General features: G+C 48.9%; 5 protein-coding genes across 5 annotated transcripts; 4 read left to right on the forward strand and 1 right to left on the reverse strand.

Moving 5' to 3' along the window:
* Nucleotides 1–94: 94 nt before the first annotated feature.
* B0J16DRAFT_327385 (Redoxin) lies at nt 95–1,270 on the forward strand. The gene is made up of 4 exons (XM_046126095.1): nt 95–721; nt 773–818; nt 895–1,060; nt 1,118–1,270. The coding sequence occupies exons 1-4, from the start codon at nt 396–398 to the stop codon at nt 1,144–1,146; spliced, it is 567 nt and encodes a 188-aa protein (XP_045988717.1). The 5' UTR covers nt 95–395; the 3' UTR covers nt 1,147–1,270.
* Nucleotides 1,271–1,820: 550 nt separating this feature from the next.
* On the forward strand, nt 1,821–2,705 carry B0J16DRAFT_12577 (uncharacterized protein). Its single transcript, XM_046121691.1, has 2 exons — nt 1,821–2,021; nt 2,098–2,705. Exons 1-2 carry the CDS (start codon nt 1,912–1,914, stop codon nt 2,462–2,464), a joined length of 477 nt encoding a protein of 158 aa, XP_045988718.1. The 5' UTR covers nt 1,821–1,911; the 3' UTR covers nt 2,465–2,705.
* A 4,661-nt stretch (nt 2,706–7,366) lies between these two features.
* On the forward strand, nt 7,367–8,068 carry B0J16DRAFT_327401 (uncharacterized protein). The gene has a single exon (XM_046126096.1). The coding sequence runs from the start codon at nt 7,434–7,436 to the stop codon at nt 7,728–7,730; it is 297 nt and encodes a 98-aa protein (XP_045988719.1). The 5' UTR covers nt 7,367–7,433; the 3' UTR covers nt 7,731–8,068.
* Nucleotides 8,069–8,614: 546 nt separating this feature from the next.
* Nucleotides 8,615–9,532, forward strand: B0J16DRAFT_260492 (CCAAT-binding transcription factor (CBF-B/NF-YA) subunit B-domain-containing protein; the record flags this gene model as incomplete). Its single annotated transcript, XM_046123249.1, has 1 exon — nt 8,615–9,532. One exon carries the CDS (start codon nt 8,615–8,617, stop codon nt 9,530–9,532), a length of 918 nt encoding a protein of 305 aa, XP_045988720.1.
* Nucleotides 9,533–10,701: 1,169 nt separating this feature from the next.
* Nucleotides 10,702–13,595, reverse strand: B0J16DRAFT_12770 (cora-like Mg2+ transporter protein-domain-containing protein). Its single transcript, XM_046121723.1, has 4 exons — nt 12,440–13,595; nt 11,711–12,386; nt 11,204–11,659; nt 10,702–11,143 (listed from the first exon to the last, which is right to left on the reverse strand). The coding sequence occupies exons 1-4, from the start codon at nt 13,264–13,266 to the stop codon at nt 10,802–10,804; spliced, it is 2,301 nt and encodes a 766-aa protein (XP_045988721.1). The 5' UTR covers nt 13,267–13,595; the 3' UTR covers nt 10,702–10,801.
* Nucleotides 13,596–14,420: the final 825 nt, after the last annotated feature.

Raw genomic sequence — 14,420 nt, forward strand, 5'->3', positions numbered from 1 at the left:
GAATCCAAGAATCAGGTGCAGGTTTACAGGTTTCGGGAGTAATGCTTACTTGTCGAGAAAAGGGCTGCATTCACACGTCAGCTACTGTCCGTTCCTTCTTTGCATCTCTCATATTCCAAAATATTTTGCATTATTCATATTCATGGCTAACTAGGTACCTAGGTATGCAAAATGCAATGTTTGGTGAGGACCTCAATCCTCAACCAAAGCTCCGAGCTTGTGACAGGGCGGTGGAGCTCGTCGTGCGTGATGTCATTCCGTAGAAAGCTGAGGTCCCCTGCCTAGAGCTTCAAAGCTCCACCAACAAAACCTACGAACCTCAACAACAATTGCCGTGCAGAACCTCTCCGAACGAACCCAAAATCCCTCTGAATTGCCTCAACCCATCATCGATCATGTCTTTCCGAGCTCCTCTCCGACGTATTGCCTTCGCCAGGCCCTCCGCCCCCGTCTCCGTGGCGGCTCGCGGCTTCCACTCTACCCCTCGAGCTTCGGTCCGTGTCGGGCAAGAAGTCCCGGACCTTGATGTTCTCCTCGAAGATTCCCCCGGAAACAAAGTCAATCTCGCCGAGGAGTTTAAGACGTCCAATGGATACATCGTTGGCGTCCCTGCTGCTTTCTCTGGTACATGCTCCAGCAAGCACGTCCCCTCATACATCAACCACCCCAAGCTCAAGCAGGCTGGACAAGTCTTTGTCGTCTCCGTCAATGACCCTTTTGTGTAGGTTCCTAGACAATTTTTTGTTTCACATGATGCTAACTCCCGTCACAGCATGAAGGCATGGAGCGAGCAGCTCGACCCCGCCAAGCAGACCGGAGTAAGTCCACCTCGATATTCACAACTCGCCCCGTTCGTGGCTTAATCTGAGCTTGTCTAACCCAATCAATTTCAAGATCCGATTCCTTGGTGACCCAACCGGCGAGTTCACCAAGGCCCTGGACCTCGGTTTCGAGGCTTACGCTGTCTTCGGTGGTATGCGCGGTAAGCGATATGCTCTCAAGGTGGAGGATGGTAAGGTCACCAAGACATACGTTGAACCTGACAACACTGGTAGCGCTGGTAAGTAAAGTCTGCACAAGTGACTTTGTGGGCACGAATGCTAATCTGGTCTTCCAGTTTCCATGGCCGAGCAAGTTCTCGAATAAGCGCTATGGATATACCATGCCGAAGTATACTGAGACACTGCGTTAATCCGGTGTTGAGCAATATACTAGAGAATCCTAAGAATAATAATAAATCAGAAATAACTAAAGAACACTTCCAAGGAGAGTCCCTGGGCCACTTAGTCGATCTACTCAACTTCGAACCAGTCCCTTGCTATGCCTTGCGCTTCCTAGCGGTCAATTCTACAATATCCTTCAAAGAATGATCCTTCTAGAAGTTACTCGGAAACCTCAGGCCTTTTCCGGCTCCTTGCCATTTAGCCATCCGCCCGGATCATGGCTTTCCTTCCGCTCTTGATTAGGGTAAGCAAACACGCCATTGACATTGATAATGACAACACAAGCGGTCGGTCTTGCACACGCCATACAGCCTTCTCCTGTGTTTTTTCGGCCGTATATCAGGTCCAGGCTCAAATTCTGTCTTGCGTTTGTGATGTCCTGTGCAGAGTTCATGGCGCATTGGAGTCACTTATCCTCGCCACTATCGTACGCCTGACACAGCCCTCTTCTGTTCAACGTTCTATTACCTTCCCAGAAGGCTGCATGTACCTAAACTTTTCGTAATAACTCCTTGTATTGCATGCACACCTGAGAACGCTGACATCAAGTATATGATGTTGCCACACTCACAATTCTATATTCACGCTCAGGACTATCAGCTGTACAAACTCTGTCAAACTCATGTGCCTGCGTCGTGTAAGTCACAGCTGTCTGTGTGCATTGGTCCCGGGTTAAATCGTAGGTTTGATGGCACAGTCAAACCTAAATGTATGGCCTCAAATAAGACCAGAACCTCGTAAATATAATTCCATCTTTATACTTCCATTCGTTACATGTATCTTCTTTTTGCACATTGAGTAAGTTTCAACTTCCATCTACATGCATGTCGTGCTGAGGCTACCCTATACTGAAATGTCCATATATGCTTTCAAGTTCCAGATGCAGCTATTCTATCAACCAATACACGCGAGCGTCCTGTATGTCAGCTAACGGAAAGCTTGCTCATAGTATTTGCTGTCTACGGATATCAGACGGTACATACAGAAAGACGCAGGGGACGATTGTTCATCCCGATAGCCGAATGGGTCCATCAGAACAATCGGAAATTACGCATCGCGATGGAAAGGAAGCAATGTCTTGCCGAACAAAGACGCAATCGCCGTGGCCCGAGATGACGATCGTCGGCTCGCGCCGCCCAAGGGCCCCTAAGCACAGGAGAGGAGCCCATCGAGGAGCGCAACGGCGACAACGAATGAGAGGTGATCGCAAGGGCTTTGGCTTGTCACGCCAAATGAGCTGAAGCTAGCAGGGACGAAACGGAGGCTAACAACGGGCTTAGGCCAGGGGCTGGGACGCGTCTGGAACGTGATGTCGTGAACAACTTTATATGAGTGGGTGGAATAAGCGCGCAGCCAGGGTATTGGATGAAATTTAAAGATGGTTAATGGCGAATCAGAACCGTACGACAAGCTGGTGATGTCCCAATTTGTGACGGTCGCGTACGACCCGGGCCTAGTTTCGGGAGAATAACTCTAGAACGGTCATATTGTAAGTTGAATTAAACTGCAAAGGCATGAATCATGTTACTGTGATAGTGACGGGTTGGTTAACACTCACATGACCAGCATTAAAGCCTGAAAAGGTGAGAAAATTACGGCTGAGGTGATGATCGGACATTACAGTTGTGACAGGACGGCTTCATCTCCGTCCAAGACGAGGCGGTCGTAGGCTACAGGATACCGCAAGCCGATCGGGCTTTACGATGAAGTGATGGCGTACGTATTGCCAGGCCGATGATGTACGTACTGTAGATGGGCCGATGTTGGGAAGTTATCGACGTCAAGCATTTGAGTTATGTTCTCACGAGCAGCTGGCATCAAGGAGACAACATCTGGCTGGCCCGAGCCCGAGCCCGAGACAAACTGGCTGAATAGGCAGCCCGTTAGGCTTTCCATGTCGGTACGATGTGTGCCGTTGCCAAGTAGGTCATCGTCTCAGAAGTATTGCGGCGACATGGCTGTCGAGATTGGGCTGGTATACCTGCAGTCCTAGATCATAGGTAGGGCGGCTGCATGCATTGATGTTGTGAGATGCGATGATTGGGGTGCGGTCCAAGATGGCACAGGTATCCCGTCATCCGCTACCTCGATCACTTATTGCAGGAAGGTAAACACTACATCATGGTCCGAGGTGCTGTTGATTTCCATCTTGAATACACTAACTATGGGTCGAGGCCAATCGGAATATTATCGATCCCTGGTACAAGCTGGTAACCAATCGATCCATGTCGAATCCTCAGTTCTATCAACGGAAGCCCCATACTCAATCAAGCTTACAGCACCCTTCTTTTCTGTATCAAAAACAAACAGAGAACGGAAGAGAGGAGTAAGATGACGGGTCTCTACCCAACCACACCATCAAAATCTTATCCCAAGCCACAAGCCAAATTGTGACAACTGGCCAACCATGCGCATGCATCCAGTCATCCACAAACACCATCATTGCCAGCAGCTGCGCAGCAAGACACAGGGACACACACCACCTAACCAAGCCCCCACAATTTGAGACGACGTGCGATACACGAAGAAACAAGCAGGCAATGTATCTATAACTGAGAGGCGATATGACCCTGCGGCCTGGCACTCATGGCCATGACAGTGCATGGAAGGCGATGTATGAGATCAAGCACATCCGACAACACATCGTTGTAATACCCCCGTTGAATAGCACATGAATTGCTCTCTGACTTGATCTTGCTTTTATCAGTATCAATCTGCAACTTGGCGTTTTAAGAGGGTGATGACATAGCATCAGTCTGAACAACCTACGGCCCTGAGTATACGGAGTAACAAGACGTCAATTGAAGGTACGCGCCGCGTCCGCGTGCAACTGGACAGGGCACACAGAGCTCCTCGTCCACATGCGGACCCTTCGGCAGGTCGTCCCGCATATTCCTATTGAGGTGCGACGGCCGTGTACTTGATGGCGATCCACAAAGCCAAGGATCCACGGCCACTCACCGACTCCGTAGGTCTTACGTACGAACGATCGAGCTACTGCGGCCGGTATGAGCAGCTTCCAGGATTGAACACATTGACGACAGAGCTTTACGGCAGTAACGTGAGAAGAGGAAACAATACGCTTGCCTCTGCTTCGCGAACATTTTGGAAGAATCCAGTACCCTCATACTCGATATGTGTGCGCCCTTTCGATGCAAGCGAAGTTTGCTGCTCGCGTAGTAGGTACAGGCACTGTACTGTAGATACAGTAGTACTACGTCCAAGGGATTATGCACGTGGATCATGGCGCTGTGGAGCTACTTTTCCAACGTGCAAACATGCAAATTGATGCAGAATCAAAGCCAAGCCAAGTCGATTATGAGCATTGAGGCTGGAAATGTCTCTGATCTCCAACATGCGACCAGTGACAAAGAGGTCCAGATCGCCGGATTTATCTGTGAGCGAGTGCCAATGATAACACACCGACATTTGCCAATCGTTTTTCATGGTGGTCCTTCTCGCAGCCTGCTTGATAAAATAGAGGTATTCCCACCATCACGTGTCAATGACTTCGCGAGATCGCAGAGCTTCCTTTGAAGAAAAAGAGGAACATCACGGAGCAGCCTGGCCAAGAATACATCCATACCAAGTGGCTTGATTGGAGCCTTGCCCGCTCAAGCCCCTTTCCATGGACGTTAGGTATTGTCGAAGTTGACATGTAAGTGAAAGGGTAAATCTGCACCTGTCCGTAGCCAGTCACCGCTCTTCGTACAGCAAATCGAGCTACCTTTTTTTCTTTTTTTTTACTTTGCCTGAAAGCTCTAGCTTAAAAAAGCTTCAGCTTAGAGCTCAAACAAGATCTCGCGTCCTATTTTGTCGACGTCAAAAGTACATAAAAAAACACGGGCTAATTTTAGCTCTGCCGGATTGCCAGCTCATCCATACACCATCGTCTTTCCAGCCCAGACAATGATCGGCCGACAAGAGAGAGGGGTGGGAAAGCCTGGGTAAGCAGGTGAATTTCGGTCGTGACATCTGTCGTCACTCGGTGGCATTTACAGCATCCAGCCCGCCGAAAGTTCAGATCTGCCTAGAAATCAGTAACGTTAAATGTACGTGAAGACCGAGAAAATCTGTTTGAGGTGAAACCAGAGATAAAGGACGTGCTGAGTAGGTACCTATTCAGTGTGAATCAGATACGAGACAGGGAGGATTCGGCTCCCACCACTCCCATCGCGGGGTCCAAAGCTCCATGAATACTCGGGACGCGGTTGTGAATGCCGATGAGTAGAGGAAACAAAACGTTGGTAGCCGACTCGACTTATCAATTCAGTAATTGAGTCACGGTAGCAGAATAATCATAGACAATTATTCCCAAGTATAAGTGCTGTCTACTCGTGTACAAGATGCTGTGAGAGATATTGAAGCCTGAAGTACATGAGACTGAGGCTTCAATTCTTGACTATGGACGCCCCCATCAAGCTCGACAGCATGTCGCTGTCTCACCCCCCACACCCGGGGCCTTCTGCAAAAAGAGTCGCGTTTCAATACAGAAGGCGCACTGGACGTGAGGCCTTGCGTCATGCCCTGACCTCCCCAATCAGAAACCTGGCGAGGTCCGGGACCCACCTTGATGACTGTTGGCCAGTCAAAAATTGTAGAAGTAGTCTGGATCCCGCCCCTCAAATCATCTTCTCGCATTTCCTCGTCCTCCTCGCGGGCTTTCTTCCTTCACGGCCAATCAATCCTTCTGCTCCCATCCACTCAACGCAGATTATTTGTCCCAGGCCTCTTGTCGAAACATTAATTTGATTTGATCAGACCGTCTCGCTATTCCTCTAGCCATTCACAATTCGCAAACAATCTCTGGTCTGGTCTTAATTGGATCGCACCCGCGCGCAAGCCAGCAACCGCGTAAACGCTTTGTTCGCGCTGCTCGCCTTGGTTGGCCAAACGCACGACAAGCTTGCTCTGAGTCTTGCGATTCGCTCAACACCTGTCAAATCACCTTAACAGGCAACACACAGCGCAGCACTGGAGCTATCCGTTCATAGCTTCAGCCTTAACAGATAATACCGACTAACTGAAACGCCTGAATATTCAATATTTCGGTTCAGCGTCGTTATTAGCAACGATCGAGCTCTCGCTCAATTGGCAATCACTTTTATCACAGTTCGGCCTGTCACTTTCCCACCCCTGCTGCTCCCAGCCCAGCCCTCAGCTCAAGCTGTTCTAATACCTCAAAACCCCCCATTGCGCGACAGCCCAAACCTTCGCGCTATTTCATCCAACCAACCTCCAACTTGATTCATCACCATTCTACCTGTTATCTTATTTCCGCCGTCAAATTATTATTTTTTGCCGCTTCCCAACCCCTTATACGAGCGCCACCCCTTGCTCTTTCCATTTTGAGTTCATAACACAGAAAGGCAACTCTTTTCTGACCCGATTTGCACTTGGTTGGTTGTAACTGCCTTTTCTGAAGCTGCCTGTCGTTTATTTAGACAGAAGCTACCAGCACTTGCCGCGCGACAAGGCCAGCCGTCACTCTTCCGAGACAATCCACCCACCCCAGTTCGGACCAAACCCACCCTGCTCTGACAGCAAATCAGCACTCTTCCGGACTTCGCTTCGCCTTTTCAACTCACAACTCTGAAGCCTATCATCGTTGACAGTATCGTCTTGTTCATATCCATTGGCCGCATTGTCTATCACCTGACGATTCTTGCCTGCGGATCGCGACTATACCCCATATTCGAGCTGTCTTAATCGACGTTCAAAAGGGACGTTGTACGATCAAGCTCAAGAAGCTCAAGACTACCCGCGTTCGCGTATCAGCGTCTTGCATCACAAAAGGTACGTAGAGATTCGACTTTCTTTGCTCTATTCAGATCTTTGAATTTCATCGATTCTGGATTGCTTTCGTCAAGACCGCTGCGAACCTTACACTTCTTCTTTCTTTATCGCTTGTGGTTTTTCTTTGACCGAACACTAAACGCGTCGTGTCGCGATGGTTGTCAGATACTGTCAGCATCTCTGAATTGATATCACATCATTGACCAGACGCGTCTTTTGTTCAAAAATCACGCCCAACGCATGCGTCGTATGCCATCATCAATAGCTGTGGTACATCAAGTATCCTGCTCTTTGGTTGCTACCTGAACTTTCACTCATAATCGTTGTTGCGTGTACATACCTTGATATAGACTGACAACGTCAATAGCCGTCCAAGCGATAGTTTTGGTGCTCGGGTACAATCCTCCAAGATGTATGTATCACGTGTTTCTTTTGTATCGCTCATGCCCATGCTTTTCCATTTCCATTTTCCTTAATCTTGCTTCACACGTCTTGGCGTGTGCAGTTGTACTATACTACAAGTCTCTTCCTTTGGCGAGCCAATACCCCGCTTCCGGACCCTGCTGCAAGGCGCAGGACCGCAGTTATCCAGAATCCCGGAAGAGAGCAAGCTATGACAGCCAATCAGCTCCATCTTCGTCTGTCCTGGCTTCATCAAAGCTCATCAGTGCATGCCCAGACGCGGCCGCTCAAAAGCAGTCGTCGAACTGAGTGCTGCAGAGGGTGGACGGTTCGCCGATTTTGCTACGTCGTTGCAGGCAAGGCAGATCAATGACACCAACCTTCATGCCAGAAGTCTAGGCAAAGCCGCATCCTATGTTACAGCCTCAAGTCTGCCCAACGAAGGCAATATCCTAGTTTGAGGCCCCGAGAATCAATTTCTACAGTCCCTGTAAATCTAAGCAGATAGCTTGTGAGCTGGCTGGCTGGAAGGTGTGGGCCCGTCTTCTGCATATTCCGTCATGCATGAGACTCTGGGTTGCCAACGCATCAAGAGTGGCTTTCCAGACGCGCATCTGCACCTCAACCGTTCCCGACCCCGTTTTTACGCCGCTCCTCTTACCCTAGCCCAGTATATATACACTTGAGCTAACGTCTATGGTTGGACAGATCTCTTAAGACAAGCAACTGACCAGCCAGCGCTGTCCTGTCGTCGCTTCTTGTCTTGTGCTTGTTGATATTCTTTCAACTCGACACTTTGTTTGCTAGTGTGGCTGTGTAAATCGCTGCATCCACTATCATCAGGGCAGAGTCAAGCCACAACATCTGCTCGTTTCGACCTGTCAGCTCACGCACGCGTGCCCAATATCTTTATTGTGGCCCCTACCGGATATCCTTCGATTCGTTGAAATACGTCTTCAGCTCAATAAGCTTGAAGAATACCCCAAACGAAACATTGAGTTCGAGTATTGTGCAGAAATCGATCAATTGTTGTGATCGAAGCTATTCTTCCGAAACTCTCATAACGAGGGCCATTCATCACGCGTCAAGTATCAAGACAAGCCTCCATCTATACGACGCCTGGTCAACGGATAGTAACGCGACGAGGACGTATTTCCTCGGCACTTATCGATTGATTTGTCTTTCAGTGGATGATGGACTACGGGCAATATCAACAAGGACAAACTACAAATTCCGGCTACGCGAACTCTGGTGCTGCTAATAACATCACATCACCAACAAACAGCATCTCTCAGCACCCAGTGCAGTCGTCACCCATTATTTCCCAACAACAGCAAGGTCAGAATCAAGGTCACAACATGTATCAACCACAATACGGAGTGCCACAGCAGGGTATGCAGCAAGTCCATTATGGCATGCCTGGTATCCAGGCAGCTGCAATGGCCGCAACCGCCGCTGCCTCTGGTTCAAACTATGCTTATATGCCCTCTGATCCCAACATGCCTCAAAGTTCACCCCGCATGGGCGCCAACGCTAAGAAGGATGGACGTCAATCTCCTCGTATGAACAGCATGTCCCAAATACCTGGCCGTCGAATGAGTCAGGTTACGAGCCCCGGTGTTCCCACTGCGCCGATGATGAGCCATGCCGGCGCACGACCGGGTGTCGCTCCACCGCAAATGCAGGCTGCACAGGCGCAACACCCGCTATCCCCTGACATGCCCGCTGCTAGCGGCGCAGAAGAATCGCCCTTATACGTCAATGCGAAGCAATTTCACCGAATTCTCAAGCGTCGCGTTGCGCGCCAGAAGCTTGAAGAACAGCTTCGACTCACGTCGAAAGGACGCAAACCGTATCTCCACGAGTCACGACACAACCATGCTATGCGTAGACCTCGCGGCCCGGGCGGTCGCTTCCTTACCGCAGAAGAAGTCGCGGCCATGGAACGTGATGGTGAGAAGCCCACGGATGGGAAAGACAACTCTGCTGGGGAGAATGCTGGAAATGCCGGAACAAAGCGCAAGTCTGAAGCCGGCTCGACAACCTCGAATAAAAAAGCTAAGACGGACACAGCGAGCCCAGGGGATGAAGAAGATGAGGACGAGAGTTGATATGGTGCAGTGAAAGCGTCTGCGCCATAACCCCCCTCCCTCAAACCCTTGAGCGGTTTACGACGTCACGAAAGCACGATTGTTACTTCCTTCTGTCGCTACTCTACTCCCAAAGTGATCGCAAAGGACCTACCCGAAGCGAGTGGTTTCTTGTTGACCGGGCGAGCACGCCTCTTGCTAAACGTGTGTCGATCATGCGCTCGATATGTTCTCGTCACGGTCTTTGCGGGGCGTCTCCTTTTGACAGTTTCATTTAATACAGCACTCATCTGGCAACAGTAGGCAATGCCTGTTATTAGACAGGCATGGCTATAGGGATATTGGATGGGCAGAATGCATGAACGATTCGGCACGATCGATACCCCCACTTCGTCTTTTCCCCATTCGTTCAACCTTTTCTTCCAAAGTCCTTATGACTTTGTTTTCATCTATTTTATTTGGGCTACATGTCAACGTTAGATTGTTCGCAACGTCTGCCGACCGTTTCTATGCGCACTTCAATTTTGCAATTGTCTTATGGTAGAGAGGTCGGTTAAACTTTTTATGTACATTGTGAATGGGAAAGAGCAAGCCGGTAACACGGAAATGCTAAGGAAAAAAAGAAAAAAGAAAGAGAGTATCAAATGAGTAGATGAAGGAGAATGAATCAAGCTGACTAGTTCAGTGCTGTATGTCACTACTGGCTTGGGGCTTTCTCTCGGATGTGTATATATGTTAAAGTCAAGGGCGTTGGATTGACTCACGGGGAGTCGTGTCTATGAATCAAAGTTTATACATGTTTGTTATTTTGAACAATTGTCTCATATAAAAGAGCTTACGCCGCGACTCTATCCCACCACAAGTTGTTGCCAGGTTATACCACTGGTTCGACATGTAATACTGATTCAAACCTAGGACTCGGGCAGACATGTAAGAAGTTTTGGAGGATTACTACTAAAAAAAACCATGTGACGGGCTTCAAGCTCCTGTTCCCTGCAGGAGTTCTAGGAAACCTAAAACTTGGCTACCAGGAGCATAAGAGACTAAACCAAGCAGATATTTCATGCCATTCTAGACTGCCTAGCAGATAGTTCCAATTTGAGTTTAGATGTTAACCGCACTCAGTCACCCTCTCCTTTCCTGCCATTCATGAAAAGCCATAAGTCATAAGCCCTAGCAACAATGGGGACGTGTGAAAAAGAATAAATCATCGCTAAGTGAGGATATGAAAGTGTCGGGATACGAGACCAGCGTATAACCTCGAAAAGAAATTGTAAGAATTGCTAATGCTCAATTTCCTTCAGCCTTGCCCTCTTCCAAGTCTCCTTCTCTTTCTCCCCGGGGAGATGTCAAGTTCCTCAGTAGCATTGTGACACTGCTACGACACGACGTAGCAGCAGTGGTAGGGCGGTTGTCAGGAGTTTCAGCAGTGTCTCGTGGGCGACGTCGGACTCGGTTGAAAAGGCGCGCGATTGCGTTACCTATAGCGCCAAGTTTGCGTAACAAGACACCAAAGGAGCGGGTTTGGAGGAAAGTAATAAGAAGCATGAAGGGAACACAAACTAGGACCATCACAAGAGCAAAGCGCCAGTCTGTTGCTGGAATTGTGAAGACTGTCATGCCGAAGACGGACTACATGGTGTCAGTGAGGATTGTTCCGTATGTATGCTATAAGAAATACAGAAAACGCACCGTTACAAAAGTCAGGGGTAGGAATATCATGCTGATCATGGTGAGTATCCTGATATTGTCACCCTGCTCAATTGCTCTTCGGCTCTCCTTGATTGAGCTTCCACTGAACAGCTGATCTCTCAAATTCTCGATCTCCTTACGTGTGCGCTCGTTGCGCTTGAGCACTTCTGTGAGTTCTTGGATAACCTTGTCAAATTCGCGACGTACGGTGGCCATATGCTGACGATAAACCACGCCGTCGGGCGATTCAGGTTCCCCATGTGGCCACAAGATCGGATGCGATCCAGCCCAGAAACTCTCAGTGAAGGTGTCGTAATACGCACCAATCATTGATTTGATGCCTGTGTTGATGACGGCTAGGGTGTTGTATGACCAAAAGTATCTGCGGATAAATGTGAAGTGTCTATCTTCAAAGAGTAGCTTGTCACGGAGCTTGGGGTCAAACATGAACTCGGGCTTGAAAAGATTAGTAACTCAGAGTGTGATGTTAAGGTATCAGAAGCTTACAGGAGGAGTGATGAGCTTGGTAATTCGTTCATGGAGAACCAGATTCCGTTTTGTTGCATCGCGGTATTCCGAAATGAGCAAGTCCAGAAACGCATCCGGGCCATTAATGTACTTCTTTTCGTTTTTGAACTCGTTTCCTCGAACCGTGTGAGAGTTGTCAGGAAAACTTTGAATAGCAAGTAACTGCCACGGCCCGAAGGTCTCGAATAGGATGCCTTCTTGAGCACGTTCTCTTCTTACTATCTTGAGAGGAGCTTCCCTAGGCTTCCCTCCAAGAGATAGCGCCAGGATAGAACCACACTCTGCGACATCGATATGGTCTCCAAGGCGACTCTCCGAAGGTCGCTTATCGAAACGCTGCCAGGAAGCTGGCTCGAGAGGGGGACTGACTACAGTGTAATACTTGAAGACGAAGAAGAAGGACTTTTGGCGAACGTTGGGCAGGGAAGCTACCATCCCGACTGGGGAATGTATTGGTGAAGACGGAGGAGTAATTGTAGAGCTGGAGTTTGCCAAGGAGGGTGATCGTTCATAAGCTCGGTTCATAAAGGCATGGGTACGTCCGCGGTTAGGCTCATCGGAGAGAAGATGGGTGAGAAGTTCAGACATGTCGAAGTGCTGAGACATTGTCAGATGAAGAGCTGCGAGAATTAGAGGAGTGGGTTCTTGGACTATACTGAGTAATGTTAGTTGACGGTTAGGGAAGCTGCTAAAAGACGGAATACATACGTGATTCTGCCTACTGCACAATCATCGGAGTTGACACGGCTGATGGTTTTCCAGACTGTAGGCGCATCCACGGAGTCGGCCGAATTTCCCAATTGCCCATCACTAGTATCGCCGGCATCTGGTAAAGGCTCATCTCCGCCACCGTTCCCATCAGCGCTGAGCTTAACAGGCTTACAATCATCTCCAATCTCGTATACCTCAAACGTGGACTGACTGTACTGCTCCTTCTCGTACGCCGCAAGATCACGGAAACTCTCATCTTGGTTCTCTGGGGTCTGGGGGCGACGTTTCACCTTGTCGTCGAGAAGAACAGTCAATTCTGGAGGAAAATTAGTGTCACGAAAGTGGTCGAGGAGCTTGTTATCAGACCACTCTTTCCGGTCAAGTCGGCCTCGGACTTTGTTACGCGGGTAGTCCTCGACATTCTTCTTGATAGGAGTTGTTGCACGGTCAACTAGGCGTAGGTAACGGACATTCTCTCTATCTTGGGACACGATACCATGAGAGCCGTCACTTGGTGAACCTGTCACGGGCCCAGGCTCAGTAGACATCGATAGCCTTCCGTTGGCACTCTCAAGGGAAGCTCGAGTTCCCCCGTGGCAGTGTTCCATGGCCCATGTTGGGCAACTGTAAGCTCTCAGGGGCCGTGTAAAGGTGTCCTGGGGCTCACTGGATATGCTGTTGCGAACAGGATTCTCCACTGTGTTTCTTGAATGGGAGACGATATGGGCAGCTAGACTCGTTGGAGTCTGTTGATATTGTTGGTGGGCGAGCTCAGCTGCCTTAACAAGATTGTCTACAGCCCTTGAAGAAGAGCCCGTAGTCATTGGTGTGTCTCTAGGTAGGGAAGACGGATGTTTCAATGTGATATTGGAAGAAAGCTTGGGGTTAAACTAGAATGAAGAAGGCATATAGACTATATGGGTATATACCAGAGGGAATGTGATGGGGAAGATGGCGACCTATTTCTACTCTTCATCCTCAAAGCTGGCACCTGATCTATCGGCGGCCCCCGATGCATATTGCGGCTGAGTTCCACTCGGTCAACATCCATGGTAAGGATAGTTAATGTTCGAAGAGGTAGGGTAAGCGAAGATCCGTGAAGCAGATAAGCAGTGTATCTAGCGTGCCAAGAACGCGGGCATTGAGTTGTGACTTCGAGACCAACTGTTACTCACCTGTATGTCACACGTTCCCATTCACGGATGTTTGAGACAAAGCCTTGTTTTCAAGTTAAAAAGTCTCAAAGCAATGCAGTTACCCTGGTGCCTCAGCCACAGTCTCTCTGGTCTCTCAACAACTGTTTGTCATTGAGTTTGTATTCTTCATAGCATCATAAACAACAAGTCGGAGTACAAACCATGACTCTATCTGTTCACGTGGAGGAAAACGTCATTTCATTGCAGGCTGTCGAGTCGCAAGCCTCGTTCAACAAATAGAATCCTGCCGAATCTCAATGGTAGCTTGAAACAGAGGAAACTCTTGATCAGAAGAATGACAAACAGCATTCTAGGACTTTGATAATGAGGCTGTAAACCGGTAAAGGCGTCTGGTCGATCATCAATTCAACTCGCTTTGAAGCGCTTATGAACGGCTGCGACGAGGGCGGTATTGTGGAATAGACTTTGAGGCATCTATCTGCCTGCTCTCCATCAACCACTACATATAACTCAACCCCTACTCCAACTCTGTACGTCATGCAACCCTCTCCTTCTCATAGACCGGGCGCTGGACGTGGATGGCCCCGAGAAGGATGCGCCATGTCGCGGGGTGTAGCTAGATTACATCCCACGTGCTGAAGGCCAAACCTTGGATTATCGCAGACGAATCCCGTGTTGATTGAGTAAGTTCAATTACGTTTGGCATGCCTTCCTTAACCAATGTCACTTCCCCTTTTCGACACAAGCGACCAGGTGGGTGTCAGTCTGTCAGATCAGAAGAATTGTCCTCTAAGGCTTAGGCTACAGTACAGATATAAAGT

The sequence above is a fragment of the Fusarium flagelliforme genome, assembly GCF_020744385.1.
Source record: "Fusarium flagelliforme strain FIESC 12 MPI-CAGE-AA-0113 chromosome Unknown B0J16scaffold_1, whole genome shotgun sequence".
Lineage (NCBI taxonomy): Eukaryota > Fungi > Ascomycota > Sordariomycetes > Hypocreales > Nectriaceae > Fusarium > Fusarium flagelliforme.